The sequence below is a fragment of the Microcebus murinus genome, chromosome 18 (assembly GCF_040939455.1).
Source record: "Microcebus murinus isolate Inina chromosome 18, M.murinus_Inina_mat1.0, whole genome shotgun sequence".
In the NCBI taxonomy this organism is placed as follows: Eukaryota; Metazoa; Chordata; class Mammalia; order Primates; family Cheirogaleidae; genus Microcebus; species Microcebus murinus.
In genome coordinates this window covers 21945162-21961827 of record NC_134121.1, presented here as the reverse complement: position 1 = coordinate 21961827, position 16666 = coordinate 21945162, and the positions used below count along the sequence as shown (strand labels likewise).

At 56.7% G+C, this 16666-nt stretch overlaps 1 protein-coding gene across 12 annotated transcripts in view; it reads right to left on the bottom strand.

Moving 5' to 3' along the window:
* Positions 1–2123: 2123 nt before the first annotated feature.
* The window catches only part of MYO18A (myosin XVIIIA), a 97265-nt gene continuing 82722 nt past the window's right edge, over positions 2124–16666 (bottom strand). For 6 of the 12 annotated variants that reach the window (XM_012740733.3, XM_012740734.3, XM_012740737.3 and 3 more), the window contains 6 exons: positions 15652–15837; positions 15172–15311; positions 14325–14369; positions 10980–11102; positions 8107–9371; positions 3400–3517 (listed from right to left, as the gene is read on the bottom strand). In XM_012740733.3, coding sequence (XP_012596187.3) covers positions 8111–9371; positions 10980–11102; positions 14325–14369; positions 15172–15311; positions 15652–15837 — 1755 coding nt within the window. In that variant the 3' untranslated portion in view covers positions 3400–3517; positions 8107–8110. Of the gene's footprint in view, positions 3518–8106; positions 9372–10979; positions 11103–14324; positions 14370–15171; positions 15312–15651; positions 15838–16666 lie in introns of all 12 variants that reach the window. The other 6 variants (XM_075994301.1, XM_012740750.3, XM_012740749.3 and 3 more) reach the window with 4 other exon arrangements.

Below are 16666 nucleotides of genomic sequence, written 5' to 3'. Positions count from 1 at the left end.
GGGGACAATTAAGGAGCAAATCGCTAAGTGTCTGTGCCACCAGGCAAGGGGGCGGGGGATGGGGGAAAGGACAACTGGGATAATCTGCCAAGGGGACACAAGGACAAAAGGAGGCAGTTTAGGGGTCACTGCCTGCTGCTGTAGTCTCTGGGCCCAGACTGGGCACCACGGGGAGTTCCACAGGACTTTGGTTCTCTTATTCAGGAGTTGGAGCAATCCTGAGGGTCTGCAATTAGAGAGGAGGATCTAGCGAGCTGGCTTTGAGCCTGGCACAGGGACAGGTTTGCTTTCTGTTTCGCAAGAATCACATACATCTTAAGGACCAGAGCTACCATGAGTGTACGGGGGAGGGCAGGAGCTTACAGAGCTTTCAAGGTACATGCAGAATGAAGACGGGATTCGGTGGCCCTGAAGACTCCTGGACTCCTCTGGGGTTAGTGTCAAGGGAATCATCTTCTTCCCAGCCTAGAGCCCACTACCTTGGCCAAGTGGCTTTGCTGAAAGTTGGAGAAGCATTGGTCATCTCAGGCGATGTCTGCTGCCTTCCCCAGAGAGCCTGTGACATGCTCTACCACCAGTCTTTCCCTGCCTCAGGACCTTGGCTTAAGCTCTTTTTTCCCCAGCAAGCCCATCCCAACAATATCTACCTGCAGAAGCCTTATCTTCAAGCTGGCTCAAAGTACCAGCTCCTTTTAGAAGCCGTCCCCAGCCCCCTGCCTCAAAGAGAGTGTCTCCTTCCATAATATGCCCCAAAACTTCTTGTCCTTCTGTTATGTCCTGTGTAATTATTTCCAGATAGGTCTGCTCTGGCCCCAGTCCACAAGCCCCCAGAGGACAAACGCGATGATCTGTTCCTCTCTACCCACTCGGAGCTTGTGCATACAGCAGGTGTAGTATGTATTCTGTGTCTCCCTCCCCCACGAGAATGTCCACTTGGTGAAAGGAGGGACCTCATCCACCAGTGGTGCCTAGCCCACAGCAAGCAGCTATGAAACGCTTCTCCACTGTCAGGCAAACGAACAAACGAATAACATATTTTCTGACTTGAACAAAGCCCTTTGTCCCACGCCAGGCTATTGGAGGTTGACAGTGGACTTTCCAGTTAACCAGAGGCCTGACTCAGTAAGGATGAGCAGAGGTGGGAACTCATCTGTAGGTGGCAGGGAGTTTGTCACACTAGTTCCTAGCAGAAACGGAAAATGCACCGAGCTATGTGAAACCAGGAATAAAAGATGAGTGACAGAATTGAACATGTGCCAGCAGTTAAAAAAAAAAAAAAGTAGCTTCACTTTTACTACCTTCTCTATTCTATTGTGGGGTGGTGGAGGAGCAGTCTCCTTCGCTCAAGATGGATCCATGTCACACTTCTCTCCCACTCGTTTGGGGGGTGATTTTTTGCCCTCCTTCCCTTTCGCGGCTCTTTCTGGGTGGCTGACACCACAAGAGCCGTGGCACCAGGGCTGTCTGATGCCCTTCCCCACCCACCTGCCCAGACCGCTTTATTCACGCAGGGGTTATAACTGGCCGCGTTACAGAGGGTAGAGGACGAAGGGTCTTTTGTGTTTTGCTGTTCTGCACAAGCTGCCGCCAGCTGCCAGTGAAGGGACAAAGCATGGGCTGGGCCTGAAGACAGGGACTGAGCAGCGCCCAGAACTCCCAGCTGATTCAATTTGCCCTGTGGCCCAAGAGGGCTGGGGGCCAGAGACAGTTTTGCCAAGGTTTGGTCAAAAAGTCACCTTTGAAATGACTAAAATTAAGCTTTAAAAAACTTTCCAATGAGAAAGGCTTGAATCCCTTAAAAAATCTCTGTGATTGGTGAGATTTAACGATCAGGTGGACCTCAACATTCCCTGGGGCCAGGGGAGGGTGAGGCGTGGACCACTCTGCCAACCTGGATTCCAGGCATAGGCTCTTGACATAAAAGGTGGGGGCGGTGGCTTCCTTGACCAACCCCCTCATCCCACTACCTCTGCCTGCCCCAAATGTCCAGCCCCTCTAAGTGGCACTGGTCTGACATGGGAGCAGGCCAGAGGCCCTGAGTCCCCATCAGAATCCTGCCTCTCCCTCCAAGACCACACTGGACATTACCTGAGCCTGAAGGACCAGGCGGGAAAACTGGCGGAGCCGGAGGAAAAGGGTCTTTATTTCCATACATCAGGTAAACAGGGAAGGGAGAGCACAGCCCAGTGAGTACAAACCGATTGCAGGAGGAGGGGGGACGGCAGGTGGGCGCAGCACCAGGCACTGCCCTTGGGCCCCGAAGTCTGGTGGAGTTGTCAGGGTAACCTTTTGGGGTGGGGCTGGGGCCTTCAGGTTGTGACGTCTGGGATAAGTGTGTGGGGGCAGGGAGATGGAGAGAAGAAAAATGACACAGGCTCAGGACACAGGGTGAGGACTCGTGTCTGATACACATCAGCACGGACCAAACTTCCCTCTTCAGACTTTCCGATCACAAGCCCCCAGCCCAGGGGCTTCCCTCCCAAGTGGCGCTTATGACCCAGGCAACTGGGCCAGAAGGGGAGGGAGGCAGTGCTTGGATAAGCCCCGAACTGGCTGGCGTAGGTGGAATGGGTTTACTCTTAAATAGGTCATTGCACGTAACACGCCGAGCAGGGGGCGGGTGGGGGTGGAAGCTGCGGATGGTAGGAGCGCACCCCTGCCGCACAGGCCTGCTCGGCCCAACCCAGAAGCACCCGAGGGCCCCTCCCCACGCCGACGCGTAAGGCCCTGGACCCGGCTCTGCTCACCACGTCTCCAGCTGCAGAGGGAGGACTGCGCTCTGAAGAGTGAAGTAGAGATGAGCTTCCCGAGCCATTCCCGGGGACCCCAGCTGCCACCAGCCCCTTCCCACTCTCAGGGATGCAGCCGTGATGGAGAGGTTGGGTATTTAAATTAAAAAGTAGAAAGACAGCAGGCACCGAGAAGAGAAAGCCCTCACCCCAAACCAGAGAGAAGGAATTGCTGCCCCGACCCCTACTCCTCCCCAAGGACCCAGCAACTCAGAGTGTCCCAGGGGGCAACATGTCCACTGTCCCTGAGCAGGGGGCTGAGATGGAGGTCAACTTGCTGGCTCCATGCAGTGCCAGGCCACCTGCTACTGCCTGCAGTGGCCCAGGGTAGAAGCCAAGAGCGTGGCATTTCCGAGGCAGGGAGGAGCAAAAAGGTCTCTTCTCAGGAGCTCCTCTTCCCCCACCTGTTCCACGTGGAGATGTTGGACACCCACAGCCCGGAAGACGCCCTGATAGGAGAGGGCTGGGTGTTTCCCATGCAGATCCACAGTCCGGTGGCGGAGACCAGTGCCCTGCCTCCTGGGGAGAGAGGCTGAGGCGGCCGCAGGCCGTGGGTGGGAGGGCGGCCAACCATTCCCCTGGGCTATGCATTGGTCTCCGTCGGCTTGGTCTCTGTGTCACTGTCACTCAAATAGCTGTGGGAGTATCGGGGTCTGGAGGTGTTGTCCAGAGGGTCGTGCTCGTCGTCTGACCGGTCAGGGGCAAGGGACTTCCAGTAGCTGGTGGGGCTGTGGGGACAGAGGGATAAGGTTACGGACAAATGACACTCCTACGCATCAACACCAAAGCTTTGCTTCTGGGGAGGCTCACAAAGCCAAATGCTGCTGAGTGAAGAACCTTCCTTGGCTTGCCTAGAAAACAGGAGAGAAAGGAGTGCACCATCTTGATGCTGGAGAGAAGGGGGTCTTGGACACGAGGGGCACAAGAATCAGCTGCAGACTCCTGGGTCTTCCCCTTAGAAATTCTGACTTGCTAGCTCCTGGGGATAGCCCAGGAGTTCTGCACCTTCAGCTCCCTCCTCAGAAGACTCTGACGCAGGTGGGCCACGAACCACACTGGCTTGGAGACTGGAGGTCTGGTGCCCACATAATCACAACTTGTCTAAGGCAGGTGTTGTCTTAGGCAAGTTCTTTCCATGTGGTCAATTTATTTGTTAACTGCCTTTTTTTGGTTTTTTAGAGACAGGGTCTCACTCTGTCACCCAGGCTGACGTTATTTCCCATAAAGATTCCTTCTGAGAAGGGCTTTCCCCATGGAATACTCCCAGATAGTAACCCTTTCTCCTAATCATGATTTCTTAAGCCCTGTGAGAATTGCTATCCTTGACCGAGTCATCATCTACCCACCACAAGGAACGGAGATTCAGGAAGTAGGGGCTGGCAAGGCCTCTATTTCAGGGTGGCCCACTGGGAAAAGCCCCTTTCTTGGTACAACAACCTAACCCCAGAGAATCTTCATCAGACCACTGGCTCTGGAAGCCTCCAGCTTTCCCTCTACCACGATGTGAAGCATCATCCCTGGATGGGGCAGGATCGTGGCATCAAACAAGGGAAGATGGGACCTCACCTTCCAGCTCCATCCGCCTTCTCAATTTTCTTTCCCAAAGCCTTAGAGCCACCTTCCCCTACCCCTCTTCTCCTGCCTCCACTGCCTCTGCCAGTTGGAGTGCACTATAATTTCAGTACCATTGGAGAAAACACAGCCCAGCGTGGCTCCTACCGGTGCCCTACGCTTGGCGGCTCCCTAGAGCTGCAGCCCTACCTCCAGGTCTTAGAGAGTTTCCACCTGGGCAAGCAGGAATTCTGTGATCCCCGCTGCCTACAGTTCTGATTTAAGCGTCTAGGGAGGGCCCTTTGTTTATCTGCCCTTTTAAAGTTCTATCTCCAACTCAAAGAGAAGGAAACAGGGTTCTGGAAGAATGGACCACCTTCTGAGCTTTTTCCCAAGGTGTCAGTGAGAAATCCAGAAGAAAGTACTGAGTACTCCTGTGTAGGAGACACGGGCCTAGGCACCATACATGTACCATCTTGTTCTTGTTCTTCACAATAACCCTGTGAAGTAGTATAAGGATGCTAGTTCAAAGACAGGAGCCATCATGCCCAAGGTCACAGAGCCAGTATGTAAACTTGAACCTGGGATTCTTGGATCTCAAAGACTTAGGAGGAGTCCATTCTGCAGCTAGACTGAATGACCAGGAGGAAAACAAGACCAAACCTGAATTCTCCTGCTGGCCTGGGAGAGTGCCCAAGGGGGTGTAAAGACAGGTCTCTCTCTGTCCCTGGGGGAAGGAAGAGCCTGATAAAATGAATACATGTTCAATTATGCAAAACGGTCCAGGAATGGGGCAATCTGGTTAATAGTTATCGTATTTCTCATGAATGAATTACCATTTTTAAAGGAATCAGAATAGCACAAAACACATTTAATACAAACTAGACTGAACATAAATGAGTCTTACTTTGATGGGCCGAAGGCACTTAAGGACCCTGGGGGGTCTCCAGGACAAAATTATAAAGCTCAATGATGACTGTGCAACACAGAAAAAAATTGGGGTTATTTTAGCTTTGGGGTTGTTGGAATTCAAATTAGAGGGAGCCTGGTTTGGTTCTCATTTTTCACACAGAATTTCTGGGCACCCAGTGCCAACGGTCTGCTGTCAGGCAAAGGAGCGCCTGGCTTTGTGGAAAGACAGTGGGGTTATTCTGTGGGCAGAGGGGCTGAGGCAGATGCCAGGGCTGGGATCCAGATGCAAATGAGGGGCTGCCGAAGAGCCCGGGCCTATGCCCCTTTCCATCCTGCACCTCTTCTCACAGTGGGGCTCTGGCCCCCACCACCGCACTCCTGTGCCTGTCAGGCAGACACCTGGACACGTGACAGCCAGGTTTCCATCCTGTTCTATCAGGACGCTGGGCAGTGGCAGAGGCAGCTGGGGAGGCGGTAAACCCCATGTCTCTCTCCCCCTTGGGTTGTACATCCACACGGTCCCCCTTGCTTCCAGCTTGGGTGCTCTTTAGCCAGTCTCCTTAGTGACTTCTACTGCCACTGCCGTCAGAGAGCCAACAGCAGGGGCCAGGGCTGGCAATTTCAGCATCTTAACCAAATTGTTTAAAAATCTTTCCTCCCCACAAGCCCGTGTCTCCTGCTCAGCGCTGTCATAAACAATTTGGTACATAAGCTAATTCCCGCTGGGAGAGCCCGGGGTGGCAGCTCCCTTCCCCTTGACTTCGCTGTGGATGCCGTGTTCCTGCTCCGAATTCTCACTGGTCCTCATTGCCAGATGGGACGCTAAACGACTGCACTGTCCCCCGTCCCCACCCTTGGTGGTTTATCCACCCCAAAGCCAGTTGACGCTCAGTGCAGCGAGGCCCTCCCTCCCCGGCCCTTTTCCCTCTGGCTTCCCCGTTGGTTGGGTAGGCGCTGGCTGGGTGCCACGCCACCAGCTGTGAATCCTGTCCTCCTCAGATGCGGTGGTGTGTGGGGTCTCAGGATTACTCCTGCTCTCCTGGGTGAGTGAGAAGGACTGTGCTGGTGGTCGGTGGAAGAAACAGGCATTTTGTCTTTTTGTTCTTGCTGGTTGTTGTGGTCAAGGGTGGGCTGAGGGCATTGGGGTCTGAAACCTGCCAGTTGCTGGTCAGTGTGGGACGGCCCAGGTGGGCCCATGTCCCCCTCTGGGGAAGGGTGCAGTAAGCAGAAGGGCCTGGCCCCTGATTTGCCTTCCCTAACCTCCCCCCTCTGTCCCTTAACTGCCTTCCTGCACCGGGGGTGCTGGGCACAAGCAGGGCTGCTGACAGAAGGCTGAGATGTAGACCGAACATTTCTACTCCTGTCTCTTCTCACTATGGAGCTGACAGCAGCTGCCCTGTACAACTGAGATACTTCCTGCTTTTCCTGGAGCACCCAGCAGCTAGGTGCCACATGGGGTAAGCAACAGAGCAGGGCTGAGCCCAAGGGCTTGGTTTCGGGGCAGCTGAGGCCCGAGGAATGAGTTCAAGTTCCACTCCCCCCATCCCATCTCACCCATCTTCAAATACCTGCATGTAACATTCACTTCCTCTGGCTCCATTCCTTAAAGGGACCTTAAACTGGTCCCTTTTGGTATAACCCATTCAAAGTCAGCAAATATGGCCAGTGGCTCCACAGCACAAACATGCGACAGGTGTGTTAGTTCATGCATCTGGAAATAAACGCCATACCCCAGGGGGCTGCACTCTGGGGTCATACCTCCTGGCAAGCAGCAAGCTTGCCCTGGGAGGGCGCCATGCTGAAAACAACTTCGCATAACTAGGGTGATCCAAAATGTCACCACCCACCAGGGAAAATGGCAACAATGGGATTCCAATGAGTCAGGCTCTGCCTTTCCTTCAGGACGGAGGTGTGGGCATAAAGCGCCTAACTGCTAGGTCTCCCTCCCCACAGGGAGAAGAGCTGGGGGAGGCAGGAGAGCCAGGAGGGGGCTGTCACTCAGCAGCTGCTAATTTCTATTCATTAGAACTTTACAAGACGAGCAGAAGCGAGGTGACGCCCAAGCGTGGGCTTGAGGTGGGAGGGTTGAGGAGGGAGTCAGGCATCTCCTGGTTGTCTGCAGGGCGTGGCGCTGTGTGGGCTGCAGTCCTGTGAGCCTTGTGCTCCTGGGCTCGAGATCCACGCCAGGGGAAAAGGTGGCTTTGCAGGGGCAGGGCGAACGGAGCAAAAGGGTCCCTAATAGCTTATAGCTGCTGATGTACCAACTCAAGGCTGTGTGGCAGCTCAGGCCCTTCCTTGGGCCCGTCCTGTTAGAGCCGTGGACAAAAGCTCACACATGGGTGCTGCTTGGCACATACAGTAAACATGTCACCCATGTGCTCTGCTCTGGGCCATGCAAAGAGGTGGTTAAGGGTAAGAGTGTTGAGTTGAACAGCCCCGTTCAGATCCTGGCAACATTACTTCCCAGCTATGTGACCTTTGGCAAGTGACTTAACCTCTCTGAGTCTCAGCTTCCCCTTCGATGAAACAGGGTTAATCAGCCCTTTTTTAGGGGGTTGCTGTGAGGATTAAGTGACTAGAGCGTGGCAAGTATCTAAGCCACAGGGTAAAGATTTGGCGAGTGGGAACTATAACTGACATCAGCAGCAATTTCAGCTGGCTGGGCTCGGGGCTTGGAGTGACTGACCAGCCTAGCTGGCCCCTGCTCTCGAGGTCGCCAGGAGGCTCCTCAAGGCCAGGCCTGCCCAAGAGGAATGCAGGCGGGGCCTGAGGCGGTGGCTGGAGGGGCAGGGAGCACGTTAGTTCACGCCGGGTGGAACACGCCATGCTGCACTCCACGCCAGGTGCCACCTACTGCGCTAGTCGCTCTCCGGCCGGTACAGGTACCGCATCATCAGGCTGTCCACCTCTTTCTTGCGCTTCTTCTCCTCCTTCCGCGACTGCCGGGGCGCCTGCCCCGCCGCCTCGCTCTCCGCGGCGGGGCCCTTCTTCACGCTGGAGCGGCTGTGGCCCGAGACGGTCGACCCACCAGATGACGAGGATGAGGATTCCGACTCGGTCTCGGCTCTCTTTCTTCTGGATTTGGACTTCTTCTTGCTCTTCCGGGAGCGCCCCTTCTTCCGCCGCCTGTGCTCCGAGGAACCCTCTGAGCTGGAGCTGGAGCTAGAGCTGGAGCTGCTCCTTCTGCTCCTCCGCTTGCTCCGGCTCTTCCGGCTGCCGTGGGACCGGGAGACGTCGGCGGCAGAGGCGGAGCGGCGGATGCTGGTGGCTCGCTCTGGGGAGTCCAGCTGGGCGCTCCGGGCACTTTGGATGCTCTTCCGGTCGTCCTCCCCGGAGTCAGGCTCCAGGCTGCTCCGCTGGAACGGGACAGGTTTGTAGCTCAAGACCTCGTTGATGGCAGCCTCCAGGTCTGGGTCCAGGTAGGAGCGACGGCTGGTGGGGCGGGCGCCGGAGCTGACAGGCTCATCCGTGGCTGAGGCCGAGCCGCGTGGCTCGGGTGGCACCGACAGGCTGCGAGCCAGCGACGGGTGGCTGTACTGCGAGTGGGCCTCACTCAAGGCCATGCTGGCTCCGTCCTCCCACTCGTCCAGGCAGCTCCGGCCCAGGGACAGGCGGGAATCAGGGCTCTCCCGGCCCAGGCCCGAGGCCCGGCTCAAGGAAGGGCTGAGGGTCCTGGACAGGCTGTCAAGCCGGGAGGTGCTGCGGCGGGAACTGGGTGAGCCGGACAGCGAGAAGCTCAGGGAGGAGCAGGCCCTGTCCTCCCCTGAGCCATGCCGGGTGGCCGAGGAGGCCCGACTGACGGGCGCGGAGACAGCTGAGGCCCGGTCGAAGTCCGAGCCCCACCGCTTCTCCAGCCCCCGGCCGGCGCGGCTCCTGGCCTCTGAGAAGACCGAGCCGCACTCGTCCGGCTCCTCCCTGGGGCCCGCACGGGCCTTCCTTGGGGGCCTCTCGGGGGAGGCCGCCCGCTCGCTCAGGGTGGTGAAGAGCGAGTCCTGGTCCCCCGTGCCCCCAATGGAGTCCTTTAGGGTGAGCCGCTTGCGATAGCTCAGGGAGCTCAGCACGGAGGCCGGCCGCTCCTCCGCCCCCTTGCCCTCCTTACCCAGGGTGTTGAGGGCCGTCCTGGGGGACGACGCCAGCGCAGCGGTGGATGAGGGGCAGCCAGGAGAGAGAGAGAGAGGTGGGGGGAGAGGGAGAGAGAGATGGAGAGAGAGAGAGAGAGAGGAACAAGCATTAAACCCAGAGAATAAAGACACAGGAGGAGGGAGGTGAAAGGAGGAGAAACGGCGGCAGCTCCCGCAAAGTGGTGGTGAGAATGTCGGAGGAAATGAAGCAAAATAATTTGCGTCAGTGAAAATAGCTTCATGGAGAATGTCATGTAAATTAGACTATTGTTCTATTTCATCACTTTTCCCCCCTCTAAACGTTTAGTTCAATTTATTTCATTGTCAACTACCTGGAGCCTTGTGCCACGCCGTGGTGAACCACGGCAGAGGGGCGGGGAAGCCGGCATTATCTGCAAAAGCAAAATGCTGTCTGGCTGAGTAAATTAAACCAATTATGGGGGGCCACTGGGTGCTTTTGGTGAGGGGCCGGACTTGGGGAAGGGGCTGCCTCAGGGGAGTTGAGAAGGGAGGAAGGGATGTTACTTTTTCCACCCAGCCCACCTGCTGTCTCCGGAAGGGGGTGGAAGGTGTGCCCCAGGGATCCCCATCAGCTTGAGTTGGGGGGACTCTGTGTGAGGAGGGAGCTGGCAGGGAAGTGGCCATAGGGGGGAAGGGAACCGAAGATGTTCCTACTCCCTGCTGCCATGCTGGCCAGAAGGTAGGGGATGAGGAAGGGGGAGCCCTGGATTCCAGGGGTAGCTGTCTGTATGATCAGAAGGCTGTGACTGGCTCTCAAATAGGGGAGTGAGTTCCCCCAGTGGATGGGTATCAGGAGGAAACACTGGGGGCCAGCAAAAAAATTAGAAAAAGTAGAGAACAGGCAGAGAAAGACAGAAATGTGCCTGTAGCTGGGACAGGAATCAGGGAAACTGGTGCCTTTTCTGTCATCCCAAGTAGGGTGAGTGCAGTGGTATCATCACAGCTCACTGCAGCCTCAAACTCCTGGGCTCAAGCAATCCTCTTGCCTCAGCCTCCTGAGTAGCTGGGAGCTACACAGGCACGTGCCACCATGCCCAGATAATTTTTCTATTTTTAGTAGAGACACGGTCTCGCTCTTGCCCAAGCTGGTCTCCAACTCACGAGCTCAAGTGATCCTCTTGCCTTGGCCTCTCACAGAGTGTTAGGATTACAGGCGTGAGCCACCAAGCCCGGCCTCTGCTGCTATTCTTATTTAGATGTCAGAGGTCCAGAGCTGGCATGGTTTGTGGGATCCAGAGTCCCCTGTGCCCCATCTCAGTCTTGATTCCAAGGTCCTAATGAGGAAGTTCAATCAACATTTGTTGAATGAATAAATGTGGGTGAAGTTAATCCTACACCAAACCTGAGCCTAACAGGAAAACATCACCTGGGAAAAATAAGGGTGACGCAGACGCTGGCTAAGAAGAAACCGAGCCACCTCCTCTGCTCATTCCATGTGCCAAGAGCACGCCTAGGCCCCCCTCACAGACACCAGGCAAGAGACGCAGATGGCCTGAGGCCTGCCCTCATGGGATCGAGGTGCTGCTCATTCATTCCTGGTGGCACGAGATGGCTTTTCCTCCCAAACTCAAGGCCACATGCTCACCTGGAACTCTTCAAGCTGCCATCATCGGAAGCTGCCTTGGAAGGTCCCTTGTTTTTCGACAACCAGGACTTGACCCCGTCAACCCGGTCCTCCAGTTCTGAGTCCACATCCGAGTCCCCCTCGCTGTGGGAATGAGGAGCAGAAAGTAGGCAAGGCCAGGCAAGAGGTGGTCACCCGCCGCCCAGAAGGAGAGCGGGTGGGGGCGGGGTGTGTCTGGGGATGCAGGGGGCATGCGCGTCAGTGAGTCAGGGAGGAGAGTAAGAGTGACGGAGCACACCATTCGCAAGGAGCCTGTCCCCACCCCACAGGCCACACCGTGGGACAGCCACCAAGACGACCCCCAGGAGCACAGAGGCAGCTCCCATCCCAGTTATCTGTGACAGGATGACCAACCCGAGGAGAATGACAGGAAGACCACGCACTCGTCAATTATAGCTACATGGCTGAATGGTTAAAAGAGGAGTCCTGGGCCCTTCAGCTACTCCTGGAGGCCTACTCCACTGTTTCCTGTCTGCCACTCTCCAAACTGTAGCGAGAGCTGCTGCCATTTTCCATGCCTTTGTTACAAGAGCCGGCCTGCCACGGAGCAGGAGAGAAGGGCTTCGTAGGATTGCAAGTGAGCTTGAACCTGGAAGTCTCCTTAGCTGATGGCAACACCAACCCAGGCCCTAAGTTAAGGAGGCACAGGCCACAGCCCAGACCCACCCTGAGGCTTCCCTGGCCCTTCAGTACAGAGAAAGACAAGGAGAGGGGCATCAGCATTTCCTGAGGGACTGGCAGCAGCTTCAGCATCCAGCTTGCCAAGAGAGATCCAGGCGGGCTCAGAAAGTCCCAGACATGGGCTCTGTCTCTCCAAGGCTCCTCTTCCTTCCCTCAGGTGGCCTCCAGCTGTTAGTCCCCAGAGCTTCTTCAGGCCAAGCAAACCTCAGCGCTTGCAGGAAAGCCCAAAGGAGTCAAATTCTGAGGCTAGAGTCATGGAGACCCCCTCACGAAGCAGCTGGGCTTGGAGATAGCTTCCGAGTGATTATGCTTCTAAAATTCTGCAGAATGTCTGCTCACCAAGTTCCCCTGCCACAGATAGGCTAAGGTTCCTCCTTGATATAAATTTCCTTTCATCTGTGTCAACAGGAGCGGCCCTGTTCTTGAATTATGTTCTCGAATAAATAGCCACACAGGCGCGTGTGCGCGTACACACACACACACACACACACACACACACACACACACACAGTGGAAACCACCAGACTCTGTTCTGGGGACCGTGAGAGAGCCTGACTCGTGGGGAGGGGAATAAAGAGGCATATTTTATGGGCTTCCGTCAAATACAGAATTATAACAAAGACGAAGCTGGCTGATGCCCCGGGTAAACAGGAGTTTAGCAGACAGCCCCGAAACTGCTAATGCAAGCCCTGTGCCCGTCCAAGCCTGGCAGATTTACTGTGGTGCCCGGACCCCATGGAACGTCGATACCACCTGATTTATACACCCGTGCAGAAAACCTCCCTCTCTAGCTTCAGAGCCCGTAATTTATCACCGCCGTTCATAACCATATTGATTGCCTTTAGAAAGGAGGTGCTGTATGCATCGCAAAATCTATGTCTACATGTTAAAAGCGTTTCTGTATAAATCTCCCTTAATACTGCCCTGTTTACTGCTTTCATTAAGGTTATGGCAATAACAACTGTATCTCTAAGTAAATCGAAACATTATTTTTCTGCCCGCCTTAGCGCACTCGCTCGATAACTTGGAGCTGGGGCCCAGAGCTGCTGAGGAAGGAGCCACACCACCTCTCTGCCATCAGTGGGGACCTGGTTAGAACTGCACGTCCCCATGCGTCTGCGTGAATGCACGCTGTGTGTGTGTGTGTGTGTGTCTGTGTGTGTTCGCGCGCGCACGGGTGCGCGGGTGTGCATTGTGTGTGCGTGCCTGGCAACGGTTTAGAATATGCTCTTAAATGCGCATTTTATCAGCCCTGGAAGCTCCTACCGCCCAAGGATGGCAGGGCTGGAACACACAGGGGACAGCCAGCCACGGGCCCAGAATACGAATTTCCCCTCCCTACGTTCAGAGCGGCACAGGGGCTGCAAAGCTGGCCTGCCTGCCCTCGCCTTCCCTTCGACTGCAAGCATCTAGGCGATGTTTGGGCTCTTTTCCTTAAATAATCAGGCCTGTAAACAAACTCCGGGGGCAGGCGGGCTCAGGGGGCAGTTGAAATTTTAAATGGTCGGAATTAAACCTCGCGTCAAATACAATTTATGTCCGGGCTCATGTGCTATTAGTTAACTGGGAGCCGAATCGCGGGGGAACAAACAAACGGAGACAGAACGGCGGGGGATATTAATTGTGTGTGACAACCGGGCTCCAGCGGCCCTCTATCACTGTTACACACTATTACATTTATCATTAGCTCTCACCAAGTCCTCTGCGCTGCCGCCAGCCCATCCTGGCCAGGGGAGGAGGCTGCCAGGCAAGAAAGAGCGGGGGAGGAAGCCCAATGCCACGCTACAGGAGTGACACAGCCCTGTCCGACCCGGCGGAGAATCGGCCCGGCTCGCCCGAAGGCCCGCACATCTGCACCGCGCTGCCCGGCTCCCACCCGGAGAGAAGGGAAAGAAGACAGGGGTGGATTTCCTGGGCTTCCCGCCACCTGACAGACAGCACCAGCACGAATGAACGCACGCCCGGGGCCTCCCTCTGCCCACGGTGCCGCAGGGAGTAAAGTAAACACATCTGGCTGTGTTCCCTTCCCCCGCCGCAGCAGAGCAGCCGTGATTAGCTGCCTGAATGCCTTCTCCAAACAAGAAACTGTTAGATGCCCCTCACCTTCTACCCTTGTCTGCCAAGAGAAGGTGGCGGACCTTTAAAGACAAAACATAAGCGCTTCTCTCAGGCAGCTGAGGCTCCAAAGGAGCACAAAGATGTGGACAAATCGAACCCAGACAGAGACCGCCACCCAGAGAAACAGGTCAGGGAGGGGGCTACGCTTGGTTTCTGAGGGAGGAGAGGGCTGGAACTCGGGGAGGTAGAACGCAGGCACCACCGAACGAGGCTGAACTCTCCTTTCCAACAGAGCATCCCGCTCCTGCCCACCAGGGGCGTGAGGGCCGGCCCCAGCCTTCCGGGCAGCACGCCTCATTGCCCGCCCTCCGCCTCTGCCAGGGCCTGGCCATTCCCCGCCTCCCCTGAGGACAGTCTGCAGCGTTAGCGTTAGAGACCAGCTAGTAGGGGTGTGTGGGGAGGCCGTGTCCACGTGCGGCATGCAGCAGGGCCCTGGGTGGGAGCCCAGTGTTAGGGGGTTAGACACCCGCGGGGAGAGGCAGAGAGCGCACGTGCTCCGGTCCTCACAGTTTATTCTTTCTTTTCTGATACTTTGTCACCATGTCCTGCAAACTGGAAACAGAAAGAAAATGGTGGGCAAGGGGGGGCCTAGAGGAAGCAGACAGAAAAATCAATGGGCAAAACCAAGGTGGACCCCTCAGCCGAGGGCCTCTCTTTCCTCAGCAAGAGCGGCTCTGGCTGGCTGAGAGCGGGCACTGGGATGCATGATTCTGTTGTCCTCTGAATCTGGTCCGGGCTGCCCCTGGCACTTGTCCCCTGCCCCAGAGGAAGCAGGCTCCTGGGCTGCCCTGGACCTGCCTGCAGGATGGGCCTGGCCCTGGGGTAGAAGGCGGCAGGTCTGGGGTTTGCCCAAGGCAGCGTTGGGTGCGTCTCCAGGCCGTAACCGCACCCCGAGTGCCAGTCTCCCTCCTCGTGACTTTCTCCTCGGCCTAGGGCCACAAATCTCTCTCTTTCCTAAACCGTTCCCTCGGTTGGTTTTATGAGAGAAAATCTCTGGCACAGTAACAAGGCACCACAGCCTTTAAATCTCTGCTCTCCCCAGAGTGGGGCAGGCACCATCGGAAATGCAGCTAAATGGGGGAATAAATCATCTTGAGCAGACAGAGCCAGAGAGCCAGGTCCTCAGGAGGCCTGGGGAGGGGAGCACAGGGTGGGCGGCTCCCTAAGGCCACACCTGTCCCATCCTCACCTGCCGCAGGGCCCGCCGCACCAAGGTCTGGCAGCAGTGGGAGGGGGCGTTGGCGGCTTGGTGATGGGGAGGCAGAGGTTGCAGCTATTCTACCTGGTGGCTGGCCCCGGGGGTGGTCAAGAGGGCCTCCGTGCTGGCTGCAGATGCCACAGAGGCTGCCCTCACCTGTTGATGAGGTCCTCGTTCTCATCGCTCTCCATCTCGTCCTCGATGGCGGCCTGCAGGTCCCCAATGCGCTTGAACGCCAGCTTTAGGTCGGCCTGCAGGCTCTGGTTAGCAGCCTCCAGGCTTTCCAGATCCATCTCCTAGGAGGGAGAGTGGGCAGTCTGGTTTGCAGGAAGGCTAGCCTCCCCTCCGGGGGCCCGGAAACAGCTTGCTTCAAACCTCTCCCAGCCTCGGGGAAGTTACACGGTGCTGCTACAGCCTCCAGAGCCTTTTCTGCTCTGGTGTTGCCAGGCTGTGGGGGCCACCCTTGGCTCCCTGGCCACCCTCAGGACTTCCTGCAGTGTCCTCTTGCACGCTCCTCCTCCTCCCTCCAGCTCTCTAACCTCCGCTGTCTTTGCAGCCTACCCCCAAGCCCAGGGTGAGGTGTGCACTCGGCAGCGGCTCGGAGGGCTGCCAGCTCGGGCCCGTGAGGGGCATTACCAGTTCGTGCTTCTTGCGGCTCGCCTCGGCCTCCTTCCTGGCCAGCTCGCCCATCTCCTCCTTGGTGTCTCGGAGCTGCCTCTGTAGCCGCTTGTTCTGCTCCTTTTCCCGGTTCTCGGCGGCGATGCGATGGTCCCGCTCCTCAGTCAGCTTCTCCATGTTTTCCTTGAGCCGGCTGGCCAGGCTCTAGGGGGCAGGTGGGGAAGAAAAACGCAGCAGTGGGCCCACGGGCCAGATAGGGAGAGGGTGAGGCAGGGCGCTGGGGCCAGGAGGCCTGGGTGAGCCCTGGCTCCACCACTCACGGCTCCGTGGGAAGCAACTGAGCCCTCTGAGGCTCCCTTAGCTCTTCTGTAAAACTGTGAGAATAACATCTACCCCCCGGGGGTCTGTTGAGGACCCCATAAGGTGATGAATGTGAATGTACTTTGGCAGATGAAAGGTGCTACTGTCATTGTCATCACTACCAAGGCGGAGGGTGTGACCTGGACAGCGCCCGATGGGCCTGTGGTTCTGGCACTACGTCAGGGCCTCTGCGCTGGGCAGGGCTTCCCTCAGGGAGTCTGCATCCAGAAGCCCCAAAAGCTAGACGCTGCGCTCTGGGGTAAATGGCTTTGCCGAGCACTCTGGATTAGGAGACTAAGCGATCACCAGGTTCCGAGCAGAGAACCATCTCTCCAAGCCTAATGAACCTCTCTTCCTCCGGGAACTCGGACACATTTTCCCCTGCCAGGCTGTGGGCTGCTGAGCAAGAAATGACCCGGAGAGAGGGGCAGAGTGTGGGGGAAGGACCCTGGTTCCACCACCTACTGGCCCCCAGCTTCTGTGTCTCTGAAATAGCAGATCTGGGCTGCACAATGGGGCCATTTGTGTTTAACATTCCACGAGTCTAAGCCACAGTATTGCCTTTCTGGGCAGACAGGAACCTGAGGGATGGAGGGGAGGGGAGGGCCTGGGGCCCAGGAGAACAGGAGACAGGTCCTGCAGGCCTGCCCAGATCCAGGCTGCGTGACCTTGG